At 55.9% G+C, this 16966-nt stretch overlaps 1 protein-coding gene across 2 annotated transcripts; it reads right to left on the reverse strand.

Annotated features, from left to right (window-relative positions):
* Window positions 1-47: 47 nt before the first annotated feature.
* Window positions 48-16702, reverse strand: CHRM4 (cholinergic receptor muscarinic 4). Of its 2 annotated transcripts, XM_064462579.1 has the most exons (3): window positions 16556-16702; window positions 2987-3028; window positions 48-2437 (listed from the first exon to the last, which is right to left on the reverse strand). In XM_064462579.1, exons 1-3 carry the CDS (start codon window positions 16608-16610, stop codon window positions 972-974), a joined length of 1563 nt encoding a protein of 520 aa, XP_064318649.1. In that variant the 5' UTR covers window positions 16611-16702; the 3' UTR covers window positions 48-971. The 2 variants fall into 2 exon arrangements, with proteins under 2 accessions (XP_064318649.1, XP_064318650.1); XM_064462580.1 differs by lacking the exon at window positions 2987-3028.
* Between the last annotated feature and the right edge of the window lie 264 nt (window positions 16703-16966).

Consider the following 16966-nt stretch of genomic DNA (forward strand, 5'->3'; position numbering starts at 1 on the left):
TTGCAGACCCTCTTTCCAATCCCCTTCTGAGACCCGCCCCCCCCCCCAGGTCCCCTGTCCCTCCCAAGGACAGCTACTTTCACTGTCACTGCTGCCCAGTTCTCAGGGGGCATGTTCCCCCCAAGGCTGTGGAGAGATGTCCTGCACCATACCACTGCTTTTCTTTGCAGTTCTAGTTTCCATCATTGTAGGAGGCGGCTGGGTTTCACGCTCCTCACCCGGAGTGAGATGCTCGGCTTGTCTGTCTGTCCGTCCAGCCAATTGCTGGTTGTGGGTGGAAAAGGCATGAAAGGGAGACCGGAGCCAAAGCCCAGCCAAAAATTCTGCCCCCTCCATGTCCCAGGGTGAGGATGCATGATGACGGCACTCAAGGGAAAGGAATGAGCTTGTCACATCTGCTAGGGTGCAATCTTGAGTGCCTCGGGAGGGTGGCCTGGCTGGGCTGACAGGATGGTTCATGAGCATGCCTGAGCCAGCCTCATCCAAAATGGCTGGCAAATGTTTGGCCCTGGTTTCTTTCATTTCTTGGGTAATAAATGGTTTAAAAGGCTATGCAAAGCATCCAGCATTAGGGTGTCTGCAAGCAGACAAGCTCTGATGCTCTGAAGACAGCCAAGGGGGAGAAGAGACATCTTGTTTAGGACAAACACTGATGCCATTTGGCCACCCTCTCAAGAGCAGGGAGCTGGGGAGGGTGCCTGGTGACCACAGCTCTTCCTCTTGCTGCTGGCTTTCCCGCTGGCTCCCCAAGCTAGTTGTCAGGCCCAGGGTGACTGGAAGGAACTGCAGCTGAGAGGTGCCACGGACCTTTGTCAGCACTGGATGAAGGGCATCATCTGCAATCACTGCACAGTCCGGACTGTTGTGAGTGGGGAGCAGAGGACATCCCCCCCACCCCTCCACCCCCGCAGTCAAAGGAGGCAAAGGGAACGGCTTTCGTAACGTTGCTGAAGTGGTCCCTGAGTGCCAGTTTATCTGGCTGTGCCAATGTTCCTGTACTGGCACATGAGAAGGTGCTTGAAGGTTTTCTTGAAAGTGGCATTGCAGAGGGCGTAGCAGGCTGGGTTGATCGTGCTGTTGACATAGCAGAGCCAGTAGCCGATGGACCACACTGTTTCGGGTACACAGGTCTCGCAGAAGGTGTTAATGAGGACCATCACATTGTATGGCGTCCATGTGAGTATGAAGGCTAGCAGGATAGCAAATATGGTCCGGGTGACTTTCTTCTCCCGGGCTGCCATCTGGCGCTTCTTCCGTACTTGGCTCCTGGCGATGCTGGCAAACTTCCTGGCAACGTTGGCCGGGCGGCTGATGGCCAGGGAGTTGTGGTTAGAGGCTCCTGCCTTAGCTGGGACGATCTCAATGGCAGTGACACATTCGGTCCCAGTCTGCTTGGTGACGATTTTAATTTTGGACCACTTGGAAGGTGGGTCCACCCGGGGGTGGGACGGTCTCTGTCCTTGCCCCACTGGCAAGATTTCTGCTGTGGGCTTGTCTTTTGTGGTCTGGGTCATGCTGACTGTGCTGGACTCGTTGGAAGTCTCCTTCTCCTCCTGATGGCCAGTGGCCTCTGTCTGTGCTGAGGGCTGGTCGTCCACTTTCCCATTCCTCATCTCCTCCTTCACCTCCACAGCCCTCTTGGGGGAGTTGTTGTTCTGTTTGATCAGAGGGCTCTTGAAGAAGCTGAGGGACTTGCCTTTCCTCTCTTTCCTGCTTTCAGGCTTGTGCCTCCTCACCCTGCTCCTGCTGGCCAGGGAGATGTGGATGTACAGCACTGTCATGATGACCACGGGCAGGTAGAAAGCAGCAATGGCCGTGCCGAAGGTCACTGCCGGGTTGGAGAGAAACTGGATGTAGCATTCCTTTTCAGGGACTGTCCTCTTGCCCACAATGAACTGCCAGAACAAGATGGCAGGGGCCCAGAGAATGAAGGACAATATCCATGCAGCCGCGATCATTAGCCCTGCCATCTTGGTGGTCCTCCTGGCTGGGTATGTCAGGGGCTTGGTGACACAGAAGTACCGGTCAAAGCTGATGATGAGTAAGTTCATGACAGAGGCATTGCTCACCACGTAGTCCAGGGCCAGCCACAGGTCACACACCACAGCCCCCAGTGGCCAGTAGCCTTTGATGATGTAGACCGTGTAGAGGTTCATGGAGAAGACCCCGATTATGAGGTCCGCGCAAGCCAGGCTGAAGAGGAAGTAGTTGTTGACAGTCTGGAGCTGGCGGTTCACCTTGATGGACAGCATCACCAGGATGTTCCCCACCATGGTGACAAGGCTGAGTGAGCCAGTGACCGTGGCAATGAAAACCAGCTCCACCGTCTTGTAGTTGGTGGCAGGCTGGCTGGAGCGGTTGCCCACAGTGAAGTTGTCATAGGTCAGGTTAGCCATCTTCGCCTGCCAGGGCTGAGCAGACAGGTTGTGCGTGGGGTCTGCAAGGCAAGAGGGGACAGAAAGGAAGAATATCATACGTGCTGGCAGTGTTTACTGCCTCCTCAGTTTCCCAGGCCAGCATTGCTCTCAGCTAGTGCTCAAAAAGCCTCCAGTGTTACTGGGTTTCTCTCTGCCATTGCAGCTTTCCCCCAGGAGCACTATTTGTGTCCCCATTTAGCAATGGAAAAGACGCACAGGGCTGCAAGGAGAGGTGCAGGGACAGGGCTGAGGACAGCCCTTTGGGCAGGGTGCAGTGGTCCCGTCTCTGCAGAGCCAGGAACCACCTCCCAGCAGGAGCACAGCCCCAGCGTGCCCCAGGGAGGCAGGCAGAGAGGCCATGGGGCTGCAGGAAGAAGGGGGCTGCAGAGCCGAGAGGTGACGATGCACAATGCTCGCTGCAAGGACAGCACGGTACGGAGCCAGTGCCCTGCCCCAGAGAAGAGAGTAGGTTTATGGTATACTCCAGGCATTACCTGTTGGCCTCTCCTAAGCACCTCCCCAAGAGGGGGCTAGCCCACAAAGACCATTCCACGGTCCGCTCAGCTCACCTGTGTCTCTGGCAGCAAACAGCTCCTTCTGGAAGATAAAATCTGGGACAGGGAAAACAGCAAGTTACACTACAGCTTCAGCTCCAAGGAGTTCATGAAAGTCCCAGAAAACCTTACTGGAGGACACCAACTTTTCCAACAGAGGTGGCCTTGACAAAGGGGTGACACTGCTTGGAAGCAGATGCTGAAAACCCAAACAAAGCTGAAACCGGGCAATTTGGCTTTGCCTGGTTCACAGCCCAGCCCTGACAGGCGTGGGAGAGGGAAGGGGCCGCATGAGTGCCATCAGGCAGCAATGCCTGGAAATGCTGGCCCCTTCCCACAGTCCCACATCACACTGCAGCTGCAGCCACACCAGCTGGGGAGACATATGTGGTGAATGTAGCCATCTCAGCCTACTACATGGACTAATTTATGAAAAGCAGCAAGAATTATGGACAGAAAGATTGCCTTCATCCAAACTGAGATGACTGGTTAACACCCCAAGGTAAGAAGAGAATGGACCTTAAAAAAAATAAATCAATAGACCAAAATTGATGTGCTGGGATGAAGGGGAGTTTCCTGGAAGGGGAAGGAGAGGCAGCGGTGCTGGGAGAGGTGGGCTGGACAGAGGAGCTTCCCATCCAGCCTGCCTCTCCCACACCACCCAGGCCCCCAAAACCTTCTGGGCCCCTCACCCTGGGTGCTGGGGGCATCCCAATCCTGCCAGCTCAGCAAGGGCAGCCTCTCCAGCAGCTCTACCCCGTATCCAGGGTGGGGGTCCTGCCAGGCTGCCCACCCAGCCCCATGGGCACTGCTGTGGGTGGGCGTCCTCGCTGGCGCCGCAGCACAACTGCTTGGCACAGTGTGACTCTGCAAGCTTCCCCGCATAACAGCGCTGGCTCCGAAAGCCTGGGGCTCCTGAAGTTGATTTTGCTAAATGTATAAACATGCCATTAATGTGCTCCTCGCCAAAACAGGGTTTGGCAGGCTTTGGTATCGGTTCGTATTTTTAAAGTCTTTTAAAAGAAATGCCCTTGCCTTTCCTTTGTGGTGAGAGTAGGAATTTCTCCATCAGCCAAGGTTTTAATATAACTGCTTTTTAAAGAGATGCAGCTGTGGGAAAATGGAAGCATGGCTGCTGAGACGCTAAAGCTGGTGGACCAATGTAGCCATTAAGGCAGCTTCTGCATTAGCAAGGCTACGGATGTGATAGCGGCTGGGTTGTCTTACACATGGAGGGAAAAGGGGGCAAGGGCCAGAGAAATACCTCTTTACTATTATCCTTTAGCCCTGTTACACATGGTCCACAAAGACAAAGTGCTTTGAAAAGAAAGCAACACCCTTCAGTGCTAAACACTGTTGGGGTGAGGAAGCCCAGCAGCACTGCCCAGCTTTGCACCGAGCTCCAAGCGCAAGGGATGCCTGAAGGGAGAAGAAAAGCAGCTTCTGCTGCCATCCTTCCTGGGCACCCAGCCAGGGATGCAAGAAGAGGTGATAAGTGTATAAAATGACTTAGAGATATATAATCGTAGCAGTTTGCGGGTTGGTTTCAGTACAATTGAAATTAGTTTTAAATTCTTCACTTTGATGAGATGGGGAGATTTAGCTGTCATTCTTGTAACAGCTAATCAAACCGATCAGACAAGCTAGCAATCAACCAGACATCTACCCCAGGTCTTCCAGGAAGAATTTGAAAATCTTGAAAAGAAACCTTTCCTTCGTCTCTGCTAAATGAGGATTTCAGTTTTTCACTTTAGTTTGTGAACTGGCATCCTCTTCTAAGTGCATTTAATTACCAGCCTTGACGGAGGCTCATGATCTCAGTTGCCCAAAGTAAGAAAAGTCCAGCTCATCTCACTCCATAAAACCGTTTGTAAATGGAGGAAAAGAGTGGCGCAGCCCCACTCGCGTGTCTTTGGATGCCACCCAGAGGTCATGCTGGAAACTGGTGTGCTGAGACAGATGCAACTGCAGCCTCAGGGTAAAGGACTTTAACGGGTGTTTTGAAAATGAACCGTCACTGAAGGGTAAAAAGAAAGCAATCTCCCATTTGAGGGTAGGAGGGAGACTGAAAATGGTTAAGGGTGTGAAGATACATACAACAACATGTACAAGCCAGAAGATACATACACCACTCATCCTTGCCGCAAATACCTTGACTATTTTCTGCCACGCCCCAGCCTGTCAGGCATCTTTTCTTTCCCCATCTTCCGCTCTCTCCATCCTGCTGTCTCTCTCTTTTGCCCCGGACACCCTCTCTGAGCGCGCCAGGACAGCCCGGTGCTGTCTTTGCCTCCCTAAGCAGAGCAGGCAGCTCAGTCCAGAGCTGTGAGCAGGCCAAGGATGCTATAAATTCGCCAGGTCTCAGAGTGGCTGACCAAGCCATGCATCCTGCCTGCATGGGCACTGGGGGTAGATCGTGCTGTTTGCCTTTGAGCTGCTTTGCCAGCCCCCCTCCTTGGGTTAAACTTGCCTTGCTCTGGCCTGGGGGACTCCCCTTTAGCAGCAGCGGCTTCAGCCTTGGGGGCTGCTTTCCCCTACTGCCCGTGGGGACAGAGGGCACCCAGGCTGTGTGGGGAGGGCCCGGCCAGGGGAATAGACCTCAGGCAGCCCTGGCTCTACCTGCACCCCCAGGATGTGCCCGAGGACAGAGGGAGCATGCGGGAGAGCTGTGGTGCTGTGACAGACTCACTGATGCAACTCCATTTCCACTCTCATGCCAGCTGCATCACTGCCCCAGTGCTGTGAAGCCCCCAGGCACCAAGGGATCTCTCCATGACCCACTAAATGCCTCCCCCATGCCCACCAGTGCCCATCTCTCTCCTCCTGCACCTCCAAAAGTACATTTCTCCTCTCCCTTCCCTCATGCCCCCCCATCCCACATCACCCTCCCTATCTCAGTCCCCCTCTGCCCCCCAACTCTGTGCCAGCACGGCAGCCAGGGAGGAGACACTGCCTTGGCAAAGCCCAGAGGCCACTTCAGAAGGGCTCCTGGGACTGAGGCCCTTACCTGTGACACCAGTTGGTTTTTCTCCCTGCCCATGCAGGCCTTTGTCTGCAGTGCTCAGCAGGTGCTCTCCCAGACCTGCCTTTGCTGACCAGCTACAGCGAACGCCATAACTGGCCTCCTCCCTCCCTAGGATTTCTTGACAGTGATTTATGGATGGTTTTCTCCTCTCCATTGAAGCCATTAGGAGTCTCCAGCTCCTCACCAATAGCATCTTTTGGTGTAAGCATTTCTGTGGTCCCTGCAGGACTCAGCAAGCATGTCCTCAAAGCAAGGAAACAGCTTTCCCTTCCCGCCCAACACCTTGCATGTTATGGGTGAAGACACAAGGCACAGGCAGGTCCAAGCAGAGAAGGCTGTGATTTCGGTGGGGTCCACCTATTTTGGGCAGCACTTGGCACAGCAGAGTCCCCCACTGCTGCCTGAGCTCATTGGTGCCACCACTGTCAGGTGAGGAGACAGCTCCAGAGCAAGAGAGCAAAGCCAGTCCTGCCTACTCTTACTCAGTCACAGGGTGATATCTGAGGGCACAACAGAAAGCTCCTGCTATGCTATGTCCTTGCCTCACCTTGTGTGCCACAGAGTGGCAAGGCTTCCCAGCCTGTCAGCCCCTGCAATGTGCCTTGCAGGCCATTGCCAGGTAGGAAAGGAGAAAGCCTTGGCCTTGTCATAGACTGCTGATGGTCACCCTGTATCCAAAAAGTCCGCACCAAGTAGAGGCAGGTGCTCCATCGGGTGCAGTTAGTGACCAAGCACTGAGCCCATCTGGGACGGAGGGTCTTGCTTGCTGCTGCTTTTCCCATCGCTCCCCACATGGCAGGAGCCAGCTGCCCTGCCCACCGCTGCAGGAGAGGCTGGTATTTACACACACCCGTGTGATGGTGGCACCTCGAGCTGTGGGATGAGTTCCAGCTTGCCAGTGCAAGCAGCCCTGCTGCCCCAGTGTCCCCTGCCCCTGCTCCCTGTACTGCACAGACTCCTGGTGCCCCTCCATGGCCCCTGTCCCTCACGCCACCACCAGCTGCCTCCTCCCTGCTCCATCGCTGCCTCCATCCCAGCCCCATCCTCATCTCAGGGCCAAGGGAGAGGGGACAGGTGTGGGCAGTCACAGCTGGCCCACATGCAGCTTGAAGCGAGGTCTTTGGGAATGAGCAGGGCTGTGAACACACCCAGCACGCTCAGCAAGCTTCAGCAGAAGAAACCAAGCTTCACATTCACACGCCAATCAGGGGAAGAAGATATTTGTAGGGGAAGAAGAGGAATTAGAGAAACCATTACTTTCCCAGAGGCTTCTGAGTGTCAGCTGCACCCAGAGGAGATGGGCTTTTGCTCTGCATGGGTGCGACCAGCCCACTGGAGGACTAGCAAAGCTGAAGAGACCCCCAAGCCCAAGGTAGCCGTGGTTGCCAGCTCCTGGCTGGGTGCACCATGCTGGGCTCCAGGCACTGCCTGCCTCCAGGAGGGAGGGAAGCTGGACCCACCACTGCAAGGCTATCCTGGGGGATATCACTCCCACATTCCCACATCAACCCCAGCTCCAGCTGGGTGCAGAAGGCTGCTGCTGGAGCACATCAGCTCCAGCATCATCGTTGGAAAGAACTGGGCCAGCCCTCCTAGCCCCACCACCGGCCCCCTGCTTGTCCTAGCCTTCCTAAAAGCACTGAAAGGGTGAAAAATCTTAATGGGATTAGTTCCCTCATGTCAAACCACTGACACGATGCTGGGCTGGGCAGTCAGCACAGCCACAACTGGCCTTGGGAGAGGAGGGAGGGAGAAAAAAAGAGGGGAAGGATAGAAGATGCTAAAGGGATACTTATGTTTACGGCTCGTGCATGTCTGTGACACAAAGGGATGGGGCGACACTCCACTGAGGAGTGACAATTTGTGGTGCTAATTGTGTTATCTAATAGCCATTAATTAGTTCCTGAGTCATGGCACCAGCTTACAGCTAGTGAGGGATTATTCTGGTTGACATCACACCCCTCAAAGAGTGAGAAAATAGAGCTCCTAGATACCGGGAACAGGCACCTTAGAAATACAATATATGGGGAGAGGATAAAGGGGTTCCTGTGCCTGGCAGGGGGCTTAGCCTGGGTTTGCCCCGTTGGAGAGGGCTCTGGCTGCTCCTGTGCCTGCGCATCGGCAGTGGTGAAGGCAATAAACCACTGAGGAAAACAGAAAGGAGACAAGGGGCCAGCGGGATTTGCTGCGTTATAAGATGGCAGGGCTCCCTCTGCCCTCCTGGTTCCAGCTGGCGGCTGCTGCTGGCACCTCTCTGGCATGGCAAGGGTCAATGGGCCCTGAAGTCCTTATCCTGCTCCAGAGGAGATCTGAGCCATCGTGCCAGAGGAATTGCTCCTTGCCAATAATGGATAGGGTGGATCTGGGCATTTTATTTTTCCATTAAATAATACTCTTTCTTCCGCTGCTGTTCAACTGGTTCTGATGAGGCAAAGCAAATTCCTCCCTCCCCACAAGCTGTGAGTCTCTGACGGCTTTTCCTGGAGCCAACGGAGAAGCAGTGAGCTCAGTGGTACAGGAGCTGCCAGCTTTCAGGGGGAGGTGAGGGGGGGTGGAGAACCCCCCCTGTGCTCGGCACATGTTCGTGCATCAGGTTTTGAATATTTTCCGTGCCCGGGGCCAGAAGGGAGCGTTGCAGTCACCTAACCTGACCACCTGCCCCGAGCAAGCCAGGAGCCTCCCTGCCTTCGCTGCTCATAACTAGGTTGTTGTCGCTCGGTTTCAAAGCAAAACCGAGGTACCCCGTCCAAGGCACTGTGCACCTGGCCATGAGAGGTGCTTGCAGGTCAGAGCCCCAGCTTATGAGCCACCCATCTAAGTAGTGCCCAGTCCAGCATGCTCATCAGCATCCCACAGCTGGCACAGCTGCACCTCCCTGCCCAAGCTGGCCCTCCTGGTGCCTGCCTGTATCCCTGAAGAGCCATGTATCATATGTGGCTTGGAAGGGGCCACACACCATCTACATCCAGCATTACCAGGCAAGAAGCAAATTGGTGAGAAAGTGGGTTTAAGTGGTTAAAAGTCACTCCTACAAATAACCCTCCAGCATGCTGGTCACTCTGACAATTAATTAACCATCTGTCACCCAATTATTAGGCCCAATAAATAACATATCAGTAGAAAGCTAATAGCAAGTGTACCTGGCAAATGCCATGCAAGCCAACCCCCGCTTTACCCTGCTGTGTCCAGCCCACAGCTCCCAGACACCAGCAGTTCCCCACCAGCTCCTGTGCCTGTGGCCGCTCCAGTGGGTAACATCATGGGTGGAGAAGGCTCATTTCAGGGGCATCCCACAGTCGGGTCACCATCCCCTCCCTCCTGCGCCCTCTGCCTTGGCACCCAGGGCTGCAGCTCTGCTGACAGCAGAGCTCAGCCCATGCCAGTGAGCTGGGAAGGTGCTCAGCTTTCAGCTGAGCCTGGGCTAGAGCCACACTGCTCCCCTACTGCATTAATGCTCTCAGCCTCAGAGAGATGCTCACGTTCTTTTATATCTCTGGGCGGAAGCTTTAATAGGACCCAGCTGTTTCAAGGCAGCACAACAGAAATAACCCTGCTGCAGCTACAGGTCCTGCTGCTGGGAAGGGCTTTGGGCTCGGCTGGCAGAGAGGGGAAGGAGGGTGAGGACAACAAACAACAACAACAACAAAAAACAACAACAACAACTGATGGTGCATTACAGTTAACAAGTGGCTGCCTGGATTAGCTGGGCTTTCCCTAGGGAGAGGTTAGTGGCTGGGACCAGACACTTGCAGCAGAGATGGCACTGAAGGAGGGACGGGGCGGGGAAGAGGGCAGGGAGCTGCAAGCCCTCAGATCTGGTTGCTTAGAAGAGCAGCTGTCCCTGCCCCAGGGACAAGGACAGACCTTGCCTGGGGATGCCAAGGGGGAAGCCTGTTGCAGGGAAGCCCCCTCGCCCTGCACGTGCCCCACACAGTCACCCATGCTGGCCACACGGCCAGGGTGCCAGCCCCCCACAGGAGCCAGGGCTGGCACTGGGTAAGGGGGGAGCTGACCCCTATGCAGAGAGGGGTAGCACCCTGTGCCCACCCTCCTTGTCCCCCAGGGTCCTCACAGGCCATGAGGTGAGGACACAGCTCAGGCAAAGCACCAAGTGTGAGCTGGGAGGCGCAGCTGCTTCCATGAGATTGCATCTCTTCGGGGAGGTAAGGGGCTCGCCAGGAGGGAGGTGTGACCGCCTGTTGGGTGCTGGGCTCTTGTGGAGGGCTCCAGCCAGGAGATGCCCTTCAGTCGGACCAGCTGTGAAAGACCATCTCTCCTTCACCTCCTAGTACTAGGAAGGACTCGGCAGCCCTGGCCAATCTTCCCTTCCCAATGGCACTAAAGGATTTTGATGAAATGCCTTACTCCTGAGTTCTTTATGGAGGGAAAAGGGTCCAGGAGCAGTGGGTGGCTACAGGTGGTGGTGGAGGAAGCCAGGGCAGGCAGGGGAATGGACAGACTCTGGGCTCTGTACATCAGGGATGCGGTGTTTGCCCTGGGCAGAGCAGAGCTGTTGGGGCTGGGGTGGGTTGGGGGGGTTTGTATTTCTCTGTAAGCGACTTATCCCAGGGTCGAAGGCTGCAGAGGGAAAGCACCAAGGTGCTCATCTGAAATTTTAAAAAGTGGGCAAGAGTCCCTCGGCCCATGGAGCAGGGCGAGGTTCCCTGGGGCTTTGAAAGGACAAGCTAAGCTAAGCAATGAATAAGAGAAAAGAGAGCTGATGCCCTGAGCCAAGGGCAGGAAATCAGGAAAAAGCAAGGGCCCTGCTGCATGGATGTGACAGAGGACAGCCTTAGTCCTGGGGACAGATAGCAGATAGGAACCTTTGGCCTACTGATGAAAAAGGAAACTGAAAACATTAGATCCCTACTTGGCCACGAGGCCGGCCAGAGGGTTTGGCATTGGAGATGACGCCTGAGCAAGGGGACAGAGTGAAGGACAGGAGCGAGAGCAGGAGGTGGGCAGGGGAGCCCAGGGCTTGGGCAAGCAGTACAGGGAGCATGGCAGCCAGGGGGGGAGAACAGGTAGGAAACTCCTGTCTGTGGTGACAACAGAGGAGGGGAGGGACGGAGAGGAAGGAGGTGGGAATAGCTTCATACTGCCAGGGTGGGATTACACATCTCCCCCATAGAAGAGCTCTTCAGAGGGGAAGAAACCTCATGCAGAGACACTGCCTGCAAATCTCTCCCTGCTGCCTTCTCTGGAGGCTCCCACCAGCAGAGCGGGAGCTGTGCTGGGGCTGGAAACCTTTGTGGTCCACAGTTCTCCCACTTGGGCAGCCCAGATCCACCTAGGAGTCACTACTCACTGCAGAACGGTGGTCCCCAGCCTGTGGTGGCCCTACATTAATGCCGCAGGCAGCACCCCGCAGCACTGGGCAGGGGCTTGAACCACCTCATTGCCTATGGCTGCACATGGTGGCAGGGAGTTTCATGAGTCAGGCGTCACTTACGGGCTGGGTGGGTGACCTGAGCTCTGCAAACAGCCTAGCAATGACCACGCTAGACAATGCTCGCAAGTACTGCAGAAAGGCAAAGCCAAGCCCAGGCAATTCACACCTGTTGTCAAAAGCCGATGCCAGTAGGGTTTCATTGCTCTCCACTCCTCTCTGCACACACACACGTTTTTTTGGCTTTAACTGGGACTGCACATGATGTAACTGCCAGTAGAGCCAGGCTCCAAACTACCCCGAAAGGCACTGGAGATGGCGACAGGCAGGATAAGCTCCTTCCCACCTCAGTCATGCAAAGATCCCACAGGGATGCCTGTCCCTCCACGGCAGAGCCAGCCCACCACACTGTCTGTGGGGGAGGCCCAGCTAACATCACCATCGGGAGGGTTTGCGAGCAAAGGGTCACTGAAGCAAGGTGCCATGCATGCCTCTAGAGAGCCACCTTGTGACCTGGAACAGATGCCAGAGCCAGGGACATCGTGTTTGCAGAGTGTTTTCAGACCTTGGTGTTGCACAACTGGACCTCTGAGTTTCCCACAGACAAATCAAGCTAATTCTGCTTAAGGAGCCTAAAAACATTGGCTCGTTAACTGGCCAACACAAACAAACTCTGCCGCCAGCCTTAAACCTGTGGGCGACACTTCACCCCTATCCTCCAGACGCCTCCAGCTGAGACACTCGGTGCCAGCCTCCGCTGCGTCCTGCCCGGCTTCCGCAGTGCCAAGACACGCTGCTGCTAAGGACCTGCAAGCTGCAAGGTGCCATAAAACACATTAGAATTAACAGCAGTTGTGGTAGCAGAGGGGCTGCTTCTCCGCCTGGCTTTCTTGGCTAGAGGAGCACAGCTAGCCTCCATAGCTCGGTACTGTGTCGATAGCTCTGGCCAAGCCTGCTGCACCCAAGGAGCTCCATGGTTTACACTGAGTGCTGCCTTTAAAGGACAAACTTCCCAGCTGCTGCTTTTTCTCTGTCAGCTGACCTAGGATGAAACTCCTCTGCCAGGCTCTTGAAGACAAGCAAACAGCCCTGTGGTTCCCCATATCCCTCTCCCGCCCTCTCTGAGTCACGCAAACAGTGCCTGGGGTGCACCAGCACATCCCAGCCTGCCTAACGCCGGGGCCGGGTGGGGGCAATGGGAAGGGGACAGGGCACTCGGGCATCTCTGCTGCTGCCTTATGCACTAAGTGGGGCACAGGGTGCCAGGGGCGATGGGGATAGGGTCACAGTAAGTCACTCCCACAGCTCTGACTTGCAGGACACCCAGCAACCATTCTGGGGATTGTCAGAAGCACGAGGGTCTGTGCCTGCAGCCACTGTGTCTGGAGGCTTGGACAGGCTGATGAAGTTAATTTTCTCTCCAAACTTACATCTTACAAGGTATAAACCGAGTCATTGTTTGAGTTCCTCCTCCATGCAGTGCAGCCTCCAGGATGAAGGCATCTCTGGAGGGTCCTGGGAGCAGCCCCGGGGCAAAGGCACAAGCAGCTGTGCCCAGCACGCGAGGGGTCAGGATGGGGAACATCTCTAGTGTTCAAGTGTCACTTGCCAGTGCTCACTGTGCTGGGGGACTCAAGGTCTAAAGCCAGGTCAAATTATGCCATCCCGGCCCAGACTTAAGGCCCCGCAGGACTAGTGCATCCATCTGCAGAGAAGGTGGGGTGGATGCCAACACGCACGCAGGGTGGGGACACTCAAGTGTCTGCTGCTGGGGATGGGGCCGGTTGTGTGTCTGCTGCTAAAACCCTGCTGCTAAACATCAAGGGGGGAACCTGTAAGCAAGACACTTGCCCTGTGCTCCTGCACCAGTAAAATACTGGCATAGGAGGCAAGCCTGCCTGGGGAGCGCTTGCCCCAGATTCATTTGGCCAGGAAATGCCTAACTCCCCCTTGAAGCTTTAGCAAATTAATTTGTCTGAATATAGACCAAGGGCCAACTTCAGTACATTCGAGAGTCTGCATTCAGTGAGTCTTTCCCATGCCTAGGGGGTTAAAGGGATGTTGTGGTGGGCAGTGCTCTCCTGGGAGGGGACAGGACAGTCAGGGCTGGCCCGCTGGCACACTCCTTCACTTGGTTATGAGTTAGATAACAAATAACAGTCACCCATTAAGACCCTCACCGTACTGCCTGGCCTGCCGGGGCCCGGGGCAGAACAACATATGAGTCTTCCTAGAAACTGGCAGCTGTTTTCTAACTGGTTGCCTGAATCCCTCGGAAGAGGGATGGCTTTGGCATGGCTCTAAATGCTGGCTTGAAGAGGCTTCCACATGGCCTGGGTGCTCAGTCCCCGTCCCCCCACCACCACCACCGGGCCCTGGCATATTTGTGGTGGGCACTGGTGCTAAGGTGGGCTAAGGAGCAGTCACTAGCAGATGCAGAGTGATGACGAGAGATAGGGAAGTAGATGAGAATAATCTGGTCCAAACTTCCAGTTCTTGGCTGCACCAGGTCCCACACCGCCGCATCACCCCGAAACACATGTCCTTTAAATATACAGTTTTAGAGCCAGTCCAGAATGGATGCTGAAATGCAAAGCAAACCTCCTCCCTTGATTTACTGGAGAGCAACAAGGGCATAGCCCATGTCAGACTGAGCAGGGACCGGCTCGAGGACAATGCCTGATTCTCCAGAAGAGACCCATCGAAGGCCGGATTTAGGGTGCCAAGGAGAAGGGGTCAGCTTGGGCACATGAAACTCTTGCTGCATGTACATGCACGCAGAAAGAGGAGCTGCATTTGTGCAGAAAGCAGCAGCCTCTTGCAAACAGCCTCCATTTCCCTCGCCTTTCGCTATTGCTCTCCCCGCTGGCTTTGCAGAGTTGCGCCCGCCACCTCAGCTGGGCACTCACCAGCCCTCTTCACCTCTGTGGGTGCTGCTGGCCGGGGCTCGGCAGGGCAGGCAGAGAAAGGGGTCCACAGCAAAAGTATGCTAGGGACTGCTCTGCATCAGCTGCTCATACTGGTCTCACTATTTTTATCCCAATTTTATATTTTATTTTTTTTTTCCCCCTGGGGAGATGTTTGTCATTTTAATTTGAAAAAAAAAAAAAACCAAACGAAACAACATAACCCCAACCATGACAAAACCTCATATCAATAGAACACTTATGGGGACAGTTTAAAGAGAAAAACCATGCTCCTTCCGCAAACTGAGAAAAATTGGATCACAGCATTAACTAATCATCTCAGTTCATTTCTCTTCTGTGAAAGGAAACAGACTGACCTGCTGAGACAAGTATGCCCCTCGTGTGAATAAACAAACCACTTTTACCGGTAGCCCTCCTCCTCCTCCTTCTCCTGCTGGCTTCCCACTGCCCACTCACCGAGTCACTCGCAGGGCTGCTGCCGCTCTGTCCCGCAGACCTGGGAAATTGCTGCCGGCTCTGAGCATGGGCACATTGGCTTGGCTCCTGCAGGAACCAGGGGCTGCCATGCACAGGGACACCACCCCCTCCCAGATATCTGCTCCCATCCCCACCTTCCCCACCCAGGGGCTCTGCATGCTGGTCACCAGCCTGGCTGAGGGGTGAACTGGGGATGGGTCACTATTTCTTAGGATCTCTGTACAGGTGAAATCGCTGCCCTTGGATGCCCTGCTCTTTGTTGGGATGCCTCACAGGGGCCTAGTCCAGGCTGGAGAGCAGCAGCAGGTGCTCAGATCACTGAAGTCAAGGTGATAGGAAGCAGGAGGTGATGCCCAGCAGCAGTGACAATGAAAAGCATCTTGCTGTCACCTGTGTTTTCACCGTGAGCGTTGTCACTGCTGATGTTTCACTGAAAGCCTCGGCTCTAGAACCCTGGCATCTGACTATTTTGATAGAGAGCATCGATGAGCCACCCCACTGGGTAGGTACCAGCCCTCCCAGCCCCTCTGCTCATCCTGCAAGTAGTGGCAGGAGAAGCCAAGCCATCCTCGGAGGTCACTCAAGGCACCTGTGACAAAGCAGGGAGCCTCCAAATGCCCAGGCAGAGCCTGCCAACTTTGCCAGGTGCCAGCAGGGCACAGAGGAATGCTAGGCTGTTCCCCAGCTTGGGAAGTATCTCCCTAGCCTTAGGCTTTGCAAAGATCAGCTAGAAAATGTGGTCGCAGCACAGAGGGGTTGAAAGCAGGACAGAAGAGAAGCCAGCATTGCATTCATTTAAAAATAAAAAGACAAGAACTGTTCCCTGATTTGAAGCCAGTGTCATTATTTTGGGAGAAAAGAAGGGTGGGGCTGTCTGACTCTTGCCCATGATGGGCCAACGGAGAGCGTGGGGCAGCTCTGCTCTTACCAGCAGGGGAGGCGCAGCAGGGCCACCAAGGGCTAAAGGGCAGATAGGATCCACACCTGGAGAGAGGGGGGCCAAGAGCTGTCCCCTATGCAATGTCCAACCTGACAGAGGGCTCTGCTGGGTGGTGGGGGCATTTCTGCCTAGTCATGTCTGGGAGGTGGCCACAAGGGCCCGAGGGGGTTTGTCCAGCCTGGGGACAAAGTATCCAAAAGATATGGGATCTTGTCCCTGCTGCTTTTGTTGGAATAGAGTGGGAAGCAAAGAAAGCATGCAGGTAGTTTCCTGCCTGGAAAACAAATGTCCTTCCAAAATGAGGTACCAGGGGAGCAAATAACCCCTGCCCTGGGGTCCCTGCTGTGGGGGCACCCGCGCCCCGGGGCACAGGCTGCTCATATGCCCGTGGCAGGGTGCGGAAAATGCCAGTTCCCGGGCAAGCAGAGGGACCCGAGGTGCCTTGGACCACGGATCCCGGGGAGTGGCGTTGGTTTGGATGGGAGTAGGGAAGGGAGCTGCCAGACCTTGTCCCAGTGCCCTGCTATCTCCACACATCCCGGGGTGGAGAAACCAATTCGGGGGGTCCCGAATTTGGGGGTCCGACCCGAGGGACACCCGAGGGGCAGGAAAGTTGGCAGAGATACACGACCCATCCCTGGGGCGACCGGGTGCTACATCCCCCGGGGGAGCGCGCCCCTCCACCATGCACCTTCAGCCCATGCTGCACACCCCACCCTCCCACCCACCCCCGCAGGGACTTCTCGGGGGGGAGGGGGGGCCCTGCGGGGGGTGCCTGTCCCCACTGCCCCGGTGCAACCGGAGTCCTCCCCGAGCAGGGACTCACCGAGCAGCCCCCAGGCCGCGCCGCCGCCCGCCGCCGAGCGGTTCTCAGCGGCCATGGTGCAGCGCCGAGCGCGCCGCCGCGCCGTCGGGGGCTCCGGCCCGCATGGCCCCGGCCGGCTCCCTGCTCCCGGCGCCGCCGTGCGCGGCGGAGGGGCGGGAAAGGGGCGGGAGCAGGGGAGGGCCCGGTCCTCCCCCCACCCCCCGCTTCGCCCGCCCCCTTCCTCCCCCGCTCCCAGATGTGCCGCCTCCAGATGTGCGCCCCCCTCATCCCCGCACCGGTGGGTGGATGTGGGGACACCACGATGTCAGGGCGCCGCGGTCGTTCCCCACGCCGCTGTTCCCCCCCGCTCTATCCCAGATGTGTCTCCTCCCCCCCCCACCCCCCGGCCAGATGTTATGCAGCTGTGAACTC

Source organism: Phalacrocorax carbo, chromosome 10 (genome assembly GCF_963921805.1).
Source record: "Phalacrocorax carbo chromosome 10, bPhaCar2.1, whole genome shotgun sequence".
NCBI lineage: Eukaryota > Metazoa > Chordata > Aves > Suliformes > Phalacrocoracidae > Phalacrocorax > Phalacrocorax carbo.